General features: G+C 36.7%; 1 protein-coding gene across 1 annotated transcript; it reads right to left on the bottom strand.

Annotated features, from left to right (window-relative positions):
• Positions 1–657: 657 nt before the first annotated feature.
• niban1a (niban apoptosis regulator 1a) lies at positions 658–15,129 on the bottom strand. Its single transcript, XM_067383540.1, has 14 exons — positions 15,078–15,129; positions 9,584–9,714; positions 9,380–9,508; positions 9,169–9,283; positions 5,707–5,871; positions 5,480–5,595; positions 4,224–4,328; positions 3,696–3,858; positions 2,838–3,025; positions 2,539–2,682; positions 2,318–2,428; positions 2,133–2,240; positions 1,901–2,012; positions 658–1,553 (listed from the first exon to the last, which is right to left on the bottom strand). The coding sequence occupies exons 1-14, from the start codon at positions 15,127–15,129 to the stop codon at positions 658–660; spliced, it is 2,535 nt and encodes an 844-aa protein (XP_067239641.1).
• Between the last annotated feature and the right edge of the window lie 657 nt (positions 15,130–15,786).

The raw sequence follows: 15,786 nt of genomic DNA, 5'->3' as shown, positions 1-15,786 counted from the left end.
ATATATATATATATATATGTATGTATTTATATATAATCTCTGTCATGACAACTCTAGGAGTGTTTGGCATGGTAATGGGTATGACAATGTTGATATGTTTGGTCTTGGCGGAATAGATCTACTACGCTGCTGCTATTGATTATTGCTGCTGCAGAGCAAGTACAGGACTTGCAACTGCCAATACATACACGACATGCTGCTGTGAGCAAGTAAGACATGCTGCTGCTGTACGATATAGCGTACATGAATTACCTGCAGCAGATCTATACAGGTGGAGCTGGGGAAGGTGGAGGGTTTCTGAAAGCACTCTGCACTGCTAAGGCAAATACTATTTGTGTATTTGAAGATTGAGCATGTGAGCTCATTGGCTACTGATAAAGCTGGAACCAATCATCTGTGTCCTATAGATAATGATATGATTACGAGCAGGTTGAGTTAAGGACCTATTAGCCTGCGCATCTAGAGTTTCATGACAGAACTTTGTGTGTGTGTGTATATATATATATATATATATATAATATAATATAATACAGTAAACTATAATTATCTTCTGTATAATGAAGAAACTAACTTCAAAATGTACAATTTGTCTCTTCACACAGAAAAATGGAGATGTAAACAAGTTTTGAGTAAAGAACTGACACGGTCAATTGAAACTTAAACTATAGCTTCTGGTTCCTCGAACATTTGAACTTTTTCTCCATTGTCTTTGCAAGGCTGAATCACCTCCTCGATTTCAATAACCTCCATTACCAGGTCACGGATCTCCTTTACACAGCCTAAGGGCCTGGTTTCATCCTCTAAGCATGGTGAAGACTGGGATTCTGAGGCTTTTTCTGGAAGATCAATGATTTGTTCGTCTGTGAACTCTTTATAGATATCTCCAGCTTCTACATCTTCAATAGATAAGCAAACGGCTATTGGATATGTGCTTTCATCACGCATCGGTGCTTTGATCTGGGCTTGATCATCTGTCAAAACCGCTACCTCGCTGTTGTTCTCCGTTTCAGCGGGGTCACCACCAAAGCCAGAGGTTTTCATGCAGATCGGACTGATTGCTACTGTGGGCCTATTAGCAAAGTCTGAAAAAAGTTCGCCTTTTGGTGAACTAGAAGTACCAGCACTTTCTGTTACCTCAATAACAGGGGTGGGAATGACATCCATGGCGATTGTGGTAGTTATGAGTTCTGGTTTAGTCTCAGTTGACGTATTTGAGGTTGATGTTTCAGCAATGGCAAATACATCATCACTGCCCTCCTCTAAGAGTGTCTTGTTCTCTCCCTCATCGATTTTTTCCATGGCAGGCAGAGCTTGGCTCAGTGTGCTGCTCTCTGACTTTAGCAAGTGAACAGTCACGGATTTGTTTGCTGTCATGCCATTGCCCAGCAGCGGGGAGGGCGGCAGGGGTGTACGCTGGCTCGGGGAGGTATGTAAGTGTCCTGGGCTGCTGGGTGCAGATCCTGGGGGAGTGAAGGACAGGCTGGACACGCTGAAGTTGTATTTGCTCTCTGTAAATAGGTTGTATTTCTTCTTGCTGGCTGCTTCCTTGACCACTGCCAATCAAAAACAAATCAGATTTGAGAATGTTTTAGGCAAAACTTAAATCTAAATGAGTAATTTCTTAGGATTTGGGGATTTTTATATATATATGGTGACCCATAAATGTATTGGGAATTCTTTAAAAAATGTCATTTGATTTGACTTTTTGTTATATAGAGATTTAGAAATTTCTAATTCATTTTGCGGCCACTGTATATGAATATACTTGCATCATACTTAAAAAAACAAACATGAATTTTGTTTTAATACTTTTAACACAGTACCTTATACTAAATAATGTCTAATATCAATAACGTCTTTGCGAGACAACTTGTAGTCTTGTTTCGATCATGTGACATACCCATGCTGACGTCCTTTTCCAGTATCTGCTGGATAATGTCCTCATACACGTTTTCCACACTGATGAAGTTCGAATAATCTGCGAATATGTGCTGCTCAAATTTAGGTAGTTCCTAAAAGTACATTTTGAGAAAAGACATGTCTATTAGGAGATATCAAACATGTATGTTATATATATTTAAGCTGTCAGTGCTCGTATTTATCTGTCACTATCCGACTGATCTCAAATGTACCTCTTTGAAGGATGGGGCCAGATGCTTCTTGATGCTGGGTAGAGTGATGTCGATCAAAGCCTCCTGAAAGATCCTTTTCCTCACTGTACTGCTGTCATAGTCAAATTGCTGTTGGACAAAGGTAAATTAGGTTAAGAAATCTAACACAGCCATTTGTGTTTGTAAATGAAAAGTTATGTGCTTACCTTCAGAACCCTGTTCGAAGCCTTTTGCATAGCCATCGTAAGGCTAACCGATGGGTCCTCCAGAGCCTTTCGCACGAGAAGTTCAAAGGTATACTCTACATTCTCCATCAGCTAAAACAATCACACAACAGACACTTCTGAAACCCCAATCGATCACAGTAAGACTTTAAAGTCTATACAAGCAATTTAAAAAGGAGTTGGCTTCTTGCAGTTTTGAGTACCTGTTTTAAGTCTATCTCTGTGCTGTTCGCCAAACCTTTGATGCAATAGCTGAAGGTTTGCTGTAGCTCTTGGACGTGATCTGCCAGTCCACTCAATTTCTCATAACAGCTCTGTAAATTAGCCCTACGCATCTTAAACATAGCCTTAAAAGAGAAACAGAGGAAGAGTTGTTTTACTATAAACGGTAGTATTACTTTTTTTAATATATATAATAATTTGGCTCAAGACATGGAATATAATGCACAAGTCATATGGACGTTTTATGCTGCTTAATCATACATTTTGTAGCTTCTCTCACCTCTCGGAGTTCCTCCGCTTGCTCAGCGTCCTGGAAGTCCTGACACAGCTGTTCCATCATGCCCTCGCTCAAGTCCCGGGCCTCTGTGAAGCCCAGGCTGATGGGCCCCTGCACTTCCTCCAAGATGGCCGGCAGGTAAGGCTGCACCTGCTCTGTGCAGTATTTTGTTGTTGGCTCAGTTACTACGGCTATCCAGGTGGGGAGAGAAAGATATGTTAAATAAACTCAAAAAGGAGCAACTATGGTAAACACCTACATATACGGTCATTTTTACAATAGTAACTGAGGCCAAAGAACATCTTGCTTTACTGATGGCCATTCAAAAGAAATATACATTTTATGAGATATTTATATTTTTTGAATATTTATATTGTTCATTTATATTACTGTTCAAAAGTTTTGGGTCAGTAAAATGTTTTATTTATTTTACAGTCTCAAATGCTCACTGAAGGCTGCATATATTAGATGATAAATACAGTAAAACAGCAATATTGTGAAATATTACAATTTTTATTAAACTACTGTGATAGTGAATTTTCAGCAGCCATTATGCCAGTCTTCAGTGTCACATGATCCTTCAGAAATCATTTTAATTTTAATGATTTCTCAAGAATGATTTCTTATTATCCATGGCGACATTTGTGCTTCTTAATATTTAAAAAAAAAAATTGTTAACAGTATTTTTTATGATTATAAAATGAATTGCTTTATAAAAGTATTAATTTGTTTAAATAAAAATCTTACTGACCCCACAATTTTGAATGGTAGTGTAAATGATATTATCGACAGAATTTTTTTTTCCTTTTTCCGTAAGGCTCTTAAAAGCTTGAAACGAACTTCTATTCAGTGTGATCGTACCTTTGAGTTTGCTCTCCAGAAAAGCTCTTGAGCTGGTGATCTGGTCCATGTCAGAGCGCATGAGCGCCTCCTGCTGTTTCGCAGTGTTTTTGCACTCCTCCTTCAGTGTGGTCAGCCTTTCCAGTAGATGCTCTTGCAGCAGGAAATAAGCAGCTTCAACTGTCTATGAGACAAATGGCAGAGGTCAAGGGTCATTAATTAATACTGTTACATAAGTGTTCTATTAATAATTCTTTGCTTCTCAGTACTGAATTTGTCAGTCCATAATCACAGCTATGGAATGTAATGTGTTTCTGGTATGTTTTTTAGTTTTTGTCCCACCCTTTAGGAAACACCAAAGGGACATTTCTGGCCTCCCTGGCCTAAAGCTATTTGGTTGTGGGGCATCCTACGTGTACGTCAACATCACACACCCAAGTTTTAAGTATCAAGGGCAGGTTCTGGAGAAACCAAATGCCATAATGGGAAACAATCTGTACAATCACTATTGTGATGCAAAAAGAAAAACAGGACAGGAAAGGGACATACCGCAAACCACACTCTCCTCTTGTCTCCCCTCCTGCTATTCATACATGGCTGCAGTTCTTTCTCCAGATAGGGCATTAAGTCTTCCATAAACAGATTAGCAAGACCCTAAACACACACAAACAAACACAGATTCAGAAATATTACACAAACATCTGTAGCTAAACAAGACTTACTAAACTTTGAGGTCAAACACTGCAGTGCATTGTTTATGTAAACTTAAACCACAGACTAGACTGAAACAATGAATGGGCTGATATTATCTGTTTATCTAAAACCACAAAATCAATCATTGACCTGCCTTCAGTCATTTCTCAAACACGATCCAAATAAAAGTATTTAAATGAACAGACTAATGTGACAACAGGAAATACTAAAGAAATACTCGTGTTCCAATACTCGTGCACGAGTTTTGGGAGGCGTTCCCTTGAAATGAGCTGTGAAGGAGGGGGGGTTGTTCTTACGCATGCGCTCATTTCAAAAACTCAGTAACAGTCGTCGAAACATCCTCTGTAGCACCTTTAATTCAATAATATTGCCTAATGATGTCCTGTGCATATCAACTATTTCAAAATAGCTAATCCATCCAGTCAGAATTATCAATTTTATAAACTGTACTAATGTGTAGAGTATATACCACAATAAATATTATTATATGACCTTCAGGAAACTTCATGGCACATGTTGCTCTCTCAGAACTACCTTCTAACAGAAAGTTATGTGTGAGACGCGCTGACAAACGTGGTGTATCGATAGTTCATTGTCACGTTGGCTTTAACAGGTGAAACTACATAGTGAAACAGCAGCATTACTCAGATTCCTCATACACTCTGCCCTGATGTAACAGCTTGGGGTTTTGGAGACTGAGTACAGATAATAAATGCAAGACTGTATGTATTATACAACAGGGGGAAAAAATGGGCGTTTTTATATTCATATCTACCATTTAGTGAGGAAAACATTAAATTCTTTGAAACAAATGCCAAATATGTATGAACAAAAAAAAAGAAAGGGCCTGTTTTACAACTTGGTTCCGCCCATTTAGAAATGTTAAAGATTGTCATAACTGTCACATTAAATTACAAAACATGTCAGTTGCCTTCAGGATTTTGTTTTAGAACAATGTTCTGCATTTCAACAATTAGAACATTCCATGCCATACTAGAAAAACAAACAGCGATAGCTATGTTGAAAATGGTTTGGGTTTTCTGACAATATGCTGTCAGTGTGAACCAGCACAGATGTGGAAGAACACCTACCCGCACATCACTGCCTATGAGCATATCCCATGATTCATATTGGCCGTTCTCCTGCCTATAGAGCTGAATAGCTTTGAGGAAAGCTTTAACCTCACATGTCTTCTTCTTGAGAAAATCTGTTGAATAGACCAAATGTTTTCTGTTCAAGTATACGCTGATATATTTCTTTACACTGGGTCTCATCTTTGTAAACTCCTACTGTGGTTTCATTACAGTGAAAGTGATACCTTTGTTCTGGTGGCGAATGCAGTCAGATAAGACGGAGATGAATTCAGCTTGAGAGTTTTCATCTCGGAAACAGAAATAGGAATCTTGGCGGTAGGGAAGTCTAAGATAAACCGGGAACTGTCCTGGCATGTCCGTCACACGGGGTGCGAAATCATCCTGGACATCTGCATCACAACACACAAACACATTTTACTCCTCCATTATGTTAACACCATTATGTTTATGTATAAAACTTATGTTGTTCATAAATCTTTTCAGTAAATAAATGATGATTTATAGAAAACAAAAACAGAACTCATGGATGAATCGTTCACAATAGTACCATTAACATGCATAAAGAAAATAAATAGGGTCAATTTAGATTTTATGCCAAATTTAAATGAAGTAACATTTATCATTAGCTCAGTGATGAATGGGTTTTAATAGATAATAATCTGTAATATTATAGATCTAAATCTAAATTTGATATGAATTGAGTTTACTGCTTTTACAGTCTGCTATATAAGTAATTGTGACTAAAAGGGATAGTTCACCCAAAAATAAAAAATAAAATTGTCATCATTTACCCACCCTCAAGTTGTTTTAAACCTGTATGAATTTCTTTCTTCTGCTGTACACAAAAGTATTTATGGAAGTCAATGGGGCCCATCAACTGTTTGGTTACCCATATTCTTCAAAATATCTTTTGTGTTTTCAGTAAATGATGACAGAATTTTCACTTTTGAAAAGTCAATTTATGCTACGTAGCATGTGTTGAACCCCACACTAATAATGAAAAGGCTGTCTACCCAGCTAACAGGGAACGTTCTCAGAATTTTGGCTAAGGTTTGCTGAACGGTTCTCTCAAAGTTATGAACAAATGTTCTTCCAGTAACATTAATAGAATGTTTGTTCAAAGTTATCTGGTCTTTAATAATGTTTTCAAAATGTTAGCACAAAAACATTATATATCATTCATGGAACGTTTTTTTTTTAGTTGGATGTTCGTCTAACGTTTTTAAAGGTGCCCTAGATTCAAAAATTGAATTTACCTCAGCATAGTTAAATAACAAGAGTTCAGTACATGGAAATGACATACAGTGAGTCTCAAACTCCATTATATAAATCTCATTTGTTTAAAAGACCTCTGAGGAACAGGCGAATCTCAACATAACACCGTTACGTAACAGTCGGGGCTGTACACCCCAATATTTGCATATGCCAGCCCATGATCGAGGCATTACACAAGGGCAGAACGTCTGGATCTGCACAGCTGAATCATCAGACTAGGTAAGCATGCTTGGACAACAGCGAAAAATGGCAGATGGAGCAATAATAACTGACATGATCCATGATAACATGATATTTTTAGTGATATTTGTGAATTGTCTTTCTAAATCTTTCGTTAGCATGTTGCTAATGTACTGTTAAATGTGGTTAAAGTTACCATCGTTTCTTACTGTATTCACAGAGACAAGAGCCGTCGTTATTTTCATTTTTTAAACACTTGCAGTCTGTATAATTCATAAACACAACTTCATTCTTTATAAATCTCTCCAACAGTGTGTAATAGGGATGTTCCGATACCACAATTTTGGCTTCGGTACGATACCAGAATCTAATACCTCGGTATCGATACCAAATCGATACCATAGGTGAAAAATAACCAGCCTCAAAAGATAAGTGAGTTGAAACAATTTTATTAATGAAATGCTTAAAACTCTGCAGTAACAAATGTGCAAATGTAATGTAACAAAACCTACATTCAGGGAATATGGTTTAAATTTAGATTTTGAAAAAAAAAAAAATAAAAAAAAAAAATTATATATATATATATATAATCTTTCTTTTATCACATAGTGCAAACAAAATAACCCAATTAAATTTAATTTTCAGCTCCTGACATTTATAATATTTATTAATCTTGGTTATTGTAAGGTTTGTCTGTGGGTTCACATTAGTTTAATGCACAAAGTAATGTTAACATGCTAAACATGTATTCGTCTATTTATAAATAATTACTGATAGATTAAATGCTATAATACTGTTAGGTCAGGTTACCTCATGAACTTTGCAAATGTAGATTTATTGTAAAGTGTTCATATTAGTAATATTCATAGTCTATTACTATTTCTCTCTCTCGTTCTTTCTCGGCTGCTTCCTCTAGGTGTCGCCGCAGCGGCAGTAATATGCCCTTCATACTAAAATTGATATTACTAATCTCTTTATTCATTCATATTCAATTTAAATATGATTTTTGCCACAAGTGCACATATAACAACTAAACTTCATAGATTCTAGTGTGTCACGCACGCACGTTTGAGCTTTCGTGTTTAATGTTTGATAGCTATGTGCGTGTGCTGATCAGTTTTGTGAATAAAAGTCTAAATTAAATCAGTTGACTCACCTATCGATCTCCAAACTCTTTCGGGATGAGCAAGTGACAAGTGCTTTGCTAGACTTGATGTGTTGCTTCCCGTGGCAACACATGATTTAAAGCAGCATTTGCAGATTTGTGCATGGAGGTCTTTTGTTTCACCTTTATTATCACTTTTGAAGGCAAAGTAAAGTCATATTTCACTCATACAGCTGTCTTTGTCGATTAGTTTCGGGTGTGTAGAACTAATATCTGTTTGATCCATCGTGTGTTGCTCTGTTGTCGCATTTGCCGGGTTTGTCTGTTTGAGCAGCACACTGCCACCTAGCGGTGAACTTCGGAACAGCAGCGCATAAAACACCGAAATGTGCAAAATTATGATATTGTACCGTTTGAAATATAACCGGTATTTTTCCAGTACCGGTATACCGCACATCCCTAGTGTGTAATGTTAACTTTAGCCACGGAGCACTATCAAACTCATTCAGAATCAAATGTAAACATCCAAATAAATACTATACTTAGGCGTTTAGACATGCTGCATGACGAACACTTTGTAAAGATCCATTTTGAGGGTTATATTAGCTGTGTGAACTCTGTTTATGGTATTTAAGGCAAGCGCGAGCTCTTGGGGCATGGAGCATGAGATTTAAAGGGGCCGCGTACCCTGAATCGGCGCATTTATAATGATAGGCAGTTTAAAAAATTAATTAAAAAAAACTATGGGGTATTTTGAGCTGAAACTTCACAGACACATTCAGGGGACACCTTAGACTTATATTACATCTTTTGAAAACATGTTCTTTTGCACCTTTAAATGTTACTACTTTCAGAATGTTCAGAGAACACTGAAAACTAACTTTTATTATGTTTTCAAAATGATAAAGCTGAATGTTCCCTTAATGTTCACATAACCAAGAAAAAACATTTTTAAAAAAGTGTATGTTTTAAACATTCCAAGAACATTCAGATATAACATTTTTATAAGTTAACAGAGCAGGCCAGTGCACTCACTTGGAGTTTATTAGTTTTGTGGCTGAATAAGTGTAAACTTAGCTCACTTAAAATGTACGCGTATAGGCTACACTTGTTTAATTCTACTCACTGTTAGTGCAAGGACAGGCCTGGTCAATCATTTCCATATATTTCTCTTCTGTAGTCAGAATGGTGCCCCCTGTAGGAATCAGTCTGTGTAGTGGAGGGGCACCTTTCATAAACGCCTGCAGGAAAGCAGGTTAGAATTGCTGAGGTAGGAAATGTTATCAGTACCTTAGTCAGCAAATGTTCATTCTCAGATGATGGATAACAGCTCATACCTTGTAGCTCTCGTGACACTCCAGGACGAAACAGGCACGTATCACAATATATCTCTCCTTCCACTTCCTGCCGTCATCAAAGTACCGAACAATCTCCTCATACAGCACCTTTCCAGACTCTGGAGGGGCCTGGGTAATTAATTATAATGAGTGGATCTCATAAGAAATAAACAAATACAGAAATGTCTGAGATCTGCTTCCTACCCGTTGTTTGAGGTACTGTGTGCGTTCCTCTTTGCGTTGCTCAAGCTCATCTCGGATCTTGGACAGGTAAGCCAGAGAATATTGTTTCCTATAAATCGGTGCAAACTTCTTAAATTTCTCATCCACTTGCCCTGCAAGACAACACAATGCTGAGGTCATTATTACAATATTAATATGACTATAGAAGTCAAACGGAAGTTTATATATTCTCAAATAATTACAGACAAACAACTGCCTAATTGCCCAGCACGAATATGACATGCATTGATCTAAGATTTATTTAGTCATACTTTACTATGTAGGCCTATCATATGTAACCCCTCACCCAGGTCCTACTTGCCCCGCTCTGCGCGGGCCTCGAACCTGGGTCTCCGACATGTGAGTCGGACGCTCTAACAAGGAGGCTAAAGGCTGCAACCTCTAGCATCAGTCGCTAGTGCATCTCTTCAGATCAGAGGAGTGAGGTTTACTCGCACAGCGACCACTAGCTGGCCTCCGTTACACTCACCCCCCAAACCTCACTCCCATCCGGGTCACGGCACCAATGTAACCCCTCTACTCAGGTCCTACTTGCCCTGCTCTGCGCGGGCCTCGATGCTAGTGATCCTAGTGGTGCAAAAATCATACTTCACCTTTATTTAACGAAACCCAACTTTGTTTCGTAGAATTCGTACATCTGTTTTATTTTTTGTGCCGTTTTAGTTTTGATAGCATGATATGACATGCTATATTACAGCTTGAAGAATCAAAAGGACATAAACTACCAAATAGACGACATTTCAGGTAGGCCTAACGATACATTCGCTAATTCTGTCATTTCCCTCCACTTCTCTTTGCTGTTTTGTTGACACTTTACAATAAGGTCCCATTATTTAATTAATTAATACATGTACTATCATATCATTAACTAACAATGAGCAATGTTACAGTATTGTTAACTGTTCAGTGCTATTCATATTAGCTTAGCTTAGGTCCATTAAACAGGCCTACAACTTTTTAAATCATGTATTAGTAAATGCTGAAATTATCATTAGCCAGGATTTAAAAAAGTGCTTTTTAAAGAATTTTCATTGTTCAGGTTTACTAATCTTGTCAAATGAAACCTTATTGTAATGTGTTACCTTAAAGGAAAATGTTTCATGAGATTTCAAAAATATCTTTAATTCCACTTACACTGCAAAAAAAATGCTGTTCTTACTTAGATTTTTTGTCTTGTTTCTAGTCAAAATATCTTAAAGTTCTTAAATCAAGATGCATTTTCTTGACAAGTAAAAATTATTTTCTTGTTTTCAGGAAAAATAAGTCAAAATTAAGTCTTTCCTTAAAACAAGCAAAATAATCTGCCAATGGGGTAAGCAAAATAATCTTATTTCAAACCAAAAATAAGCTATATAATCTTGTTTTCAGTTTGGACTAAGATTATTTTGCTTACCCCATTGGCAGATTATTTTGCTTGTTTTAAGGAAAAAAGTATTAAATTTTGATTTATTTTTCCTGAAAACAAGAAAATTATTTGTACTTGTCAAGAAAATGCTTCTTGATTTAAGAACTTTAAGATATTTTGACTAAAAACAAGACAAAAATTCTAAGTAAGAACAGCATTTTTTGCAGTGTAGTGCTTCACTTGGAAAATTATGCATGTGTGTTTACAACCAGTCAGACTGATTCCTCACTGCCTGAACATTTCAACATTCTTGTCAGTACCCTACTTTCAAACCTCATAGATCATAGAATTTACATGTTTAAATAATAAAATTTTAGAGGCATGAGAACATATAATATAAACATGACCAGTATCTCAAAATATTAAAATATTTACATTTGAGTTTCATTAAATGACCATCCATACAGTATAAATTCCGGGTATCTCTTGTTCTTTGAAACCACACTAATGGGGAAGACTGCTGACTTGGCAATGGTCCAGGAGACAATCATTGACACCCTCCACAAGGAGAGAAAGTCACAGAAGGTCATTACTGAATGGGGTGGCTGTTTACAGAGTGATGTATCAAAGCATATTAAATGCAAAGTTGACTAGAAGGAAGAAATTGGGTAGGCAAAGGTGCACAAGCAACAGGGATGACCACAAGCTTGAGAATACTGTCAAGTAAAGCCGATTCAGACACTTGGGAGAGCTTCACAATGAGTCAAATGAAGCTGGAGTCAGCGCATCAAGAGCCACCACACTCAGACATCTTCAGGAAAAGGACTACCAAGCCACTTCTGAAACAGAAACAACATCAGAAGCATCTTACCTGGGCTAAGGAGAAAAAGAACTGGACAGTGAACAATGGTCAAAAGTCTTCTTTTCAGATAAAAGTAAATTTTGCATTTAATGTTGAAATCATGGTCCCAGAGTCTGAAGGAAGACTGGAGAGGCACAGAATTCAAGCTGCTTGAAGTCTAGTGTGAAGTTTCCGAAGTTAGTAATGATTTGGGGGGCCGTGACATCTTCTGGTGTTGGTCCATTGTGTTTTATCAAGTGCAAAGTCAATGCAGCCATCTTCCATCTGCTGACAAGCTTTATGGAGATGCTGATTTCCTTTTCCAGCAGGACTTTAGCACCTGCCCACAGTGCAAAAAACACTTCCAAGTGGTTTGCTGACCATGATATTACTGTGCTTTATTGGCCAGCCAACATGCCTGACCCCTGAATCTATGGGATATTTTCAAGAGAAAGATGAGAAACAGTCGATCCAACAATATACAGATGATCTGAAGGCTCAATAGTGCCTCAGCAGTGCCACAGGCTGATTTGTGCTAGGAGCAAGTCATTTGCTGTAATATGTGCTGCCGACCAAGTATTGAGTGCACAAATGAACATACTTTAAAGAACTTGAACTTTTCTGTTTTTAAAATCCATTTTTTGATTGATCTTAGGAAATATTCTAATATTTTGAGATACTGGATTTTGGACTTTCATGGGCTGTACGCTCTAATCATCAAAATTAAAAAAAAAAGTTTTACTTTACATGTGGGGAATCTAGAATATATGAAAGTTTCATTTTTAAAAATAATTTACAATAAAAAAATGAACTTTTTGATGATATTCTAATTATATGACCAGCACCTGTATATTACTACTAGTGTTATTATATCACTGGAAATGGAAAGTTCCTATTCTGGGTGCTGATTCAGCATTAACAGCTATGAATCAGAGCACTTAATAAAATAATAGCTATATCACTGCACCCATAGAATTACCCACAGAATTATGTTCTGTTATTGTTTCCATGTCAGAGACTGTAATTTCTAGTGCAGTGATTCTTAGCTTAAATACTTAATCTTAATTAAAATGCTTTAAAACCACCAAAAATCTAAATGTACAAAATGTAAACCCACAAAATACAAAATATAAACCAACATATTTATCACAAATGCACAATTTGTACTTTGGCTGAAGACTAACATGACAACTTCTACTTAATTGTTTAAATACATTTTAAAAAAAAATAAAGAAATATATCATTTGAAAACCTAGAGTAAGAAAGTTTGTTTTTATGTAAACATTTTGCAGTGTTAACAATACAGCTGAAACAGACTGAACTTTTGGAATTAACACCCAAACCAGAATGTCCACTCGTAGAGGGTGTTTTAACTTTCTTAAATTACTCATGTTTATATTTTTCATACGTTTTCAGAGTCTTAAACTACATAACATGCAACTAAAATTAGATGACAGCTGAGAGCATTCATTTCTATCATATTTCATAATGGAGTGAAAGTAACGACCTGCTGTGTCATTTTCACTCTCTTGCCAGTGTACATTTCTTCTTGCAGTCTGCTTAAAACTATTGTTTTGAGTGTAAGAGAGAGATTGATTGTTTTGGAAGGAACTGCAGTTTGAGATGTCTTAAATTCTTGAGCTCTGACATGCGAGATACTTTGCCTACCATAGCCGTTTGTGACATGGCATGACCTGCAAAGCCAGTTCTGTATGAACATACCTCAACACAGACTTCATCACTCTACAAGGTTGACAAGGGAATGTTCGTAAACACCTCTACTTGTGTTTGTGAGAGTGAATCCTTGACAATGAGCAGCTGTTGGCCACACACTCTATTAGGTGTGAAATGACAGCAATTAAGTTTACTGTCAGCTCAGTCTCAGGAAGTGCTCCCATTTGTTCCCATGACATAATTAACAGGACTCTAAACCTAAAGTCACATTATCTGATTTAAAGGGATAGTTCAACCAAAAATGAAGATTCTGTCATCATTTACTCACCCTGAAGTTGTTCCAAACCTGCATGAATTTCTTTCTTCTGCTGAATTTTGAAGATTTTGAAGAATGTTGGTATCCAAACAGTTGATGAGCCCCTTTGTATGGAACAAATACTATGGAAGTCAATCAACTGTTTGGATACCGACATTCAAGAAAAAAAAAATCATACAGGTTTGGAACAGCTTGAGGGCGAGTAAATGATGAAAGAATCTTCATTTTAATACCTTTGGGTGTAAAATACAATAAAAATCAATCAAGAAATAAATGTTTTAATTGGCCAATTGTGCCCCTACTCAACATGTTTAAAAAGTGTGGTGTCATGAAACTATGATACTATCAGAATTTACATCTATTCTAACGATCAGTTTAAAAGTTTGTGTAGCTGAACTGGTAAAGCGTAGCATGTGGAACTCCAAGGTCAAAGGTTCAGTTACCTGGGAATGAAGAGACTGACAAAATAGCTTGAATGCTCTGTAAATTGCTTTGAATAAGAGTGTACGTTAAATGCAAAATCAGACATTGAAAATTCCATATTTGTTGACCACTTATGTAATATTTACAGTTACAGTCTTTGGGATCTTAAAATTCAGCAGTAACCTTTTCAAATGAAATGATCAGCTGTCAATTTCAGGCTCAAATGTTTCCTTTTCTGGAGATCGAGTCTTTCATTAAAAAACAAACTGACAAATATCTGGCTAATTCACTGAAATTTAGTATAAAAAACACACTCCAAAAACACTCTCAGTGCTGTAATGCTCTTTCAGCATGTTTTGTCAGCTAACATCACTCTTTGTGACACATGTAAGGTGTTTTTCCATTTGAGCAAATAGCAGAGTTGCTTTTAATCCTTTAATCTAAAAAAAAAAACAAAAAAAACAACTCCACCCATGTAGTTTGTAGTTGGAAGAAAAAGAAAGCAAACAGGTTTCTGCCTCTCACTTTTCAGGTGTGCGGGTTGAGGAACTACAGTGATCTAATTGACACTAATGATAATTCATTTTTCTAATACTGAAAGCAACACATGCAATTTAGGACAATAATAAAGAAAAACATCTCATGCATTTCAATAACATCCATCTTTCTCTGCCCATATGCCTGCAGCATAGGGAAACATTTCAACAATCTAATATTAATTATTAAAGAGCATCAAAAAACAAAATGTCGATATACAAACAAACATTACTGCTATTTCCACAATCATAAACTGATAAACTCTTTTTAAATAAATCCCAAACCACTTAATGACCACGTACAGTTCCTATAAACATACCTTTTATGTAGTTGGATTTATTTTCATCCAGTAAGCTGGACGATGTTCCCATACTGCTCTGCTTAGTTCAGGTGAGCTCTCTTGAAGTTGATTCAATGTCACTGTATTCACTACTGAGGGAGAATCCGAAAGCAGGTGTTATATTTCAGGACTGTGGGAGTGGCATGAATGAGACAGCTGCATGGAGACACTCAAGGGCTGTCTTTTGAAAGGAGATGTTTACCTTGACAACCTGTGATGCCCAAAATTCTGTCTAGGTAGGCAGTTCACTAAGTTTTGACACACGGCCTATGATTTCATGAAAATAACATGGTATATGATGTGTTTTATAAATCAGGCTTCTCTGTGAATATGCAAGAGTATCAGAGCTGTGATCAAAGTTACCAGAATTTCCATGGAAGAGACTCATACTACTTCAAGGAAGAACTATGGTATGTTTTGTTACATCTTTGATTGTGAAATACAGTACTTGTGTGGCATACTAGACAGACTTGATTCCATTGAAGTCTATTATCACAAACGGTTTCTATTCAAATTGTCAAACCAGTAAGTTAATTTTAGTGCATTTCGGGGAGGTCTAGACATTGTACTATGCAAATAAAGCTGGTGTGGCTCTATTAAGACTTTTCACACGTCATACTCAAGCTGATGAATCATAGAAAACCCGTGAACACATTTGAGCCTTATTTCACACTACACATAAAAAAAA

This window comes from Chanodichthys erythropterus, chromosome 4 (genome assembly GCF_024489055.1).
Source record: "Chanodichthys erythropterus isolate Z2021 chromosome 4, ASM2448905v1, whole genome shotgun sequence".
Classification (NCBI taxonomy): domain Eukaryota; kingdom Metazoa; phylum Chordata; class Actinopteri; order Cypriniformes; family Xenocyprididae; genus Chanodichthys; species Chanodichthys erythropterus.
Note: the sequence above shows the minus strand (reverse complement) of the source record. Positions and strands in the feature narration are given on the sequence as shown.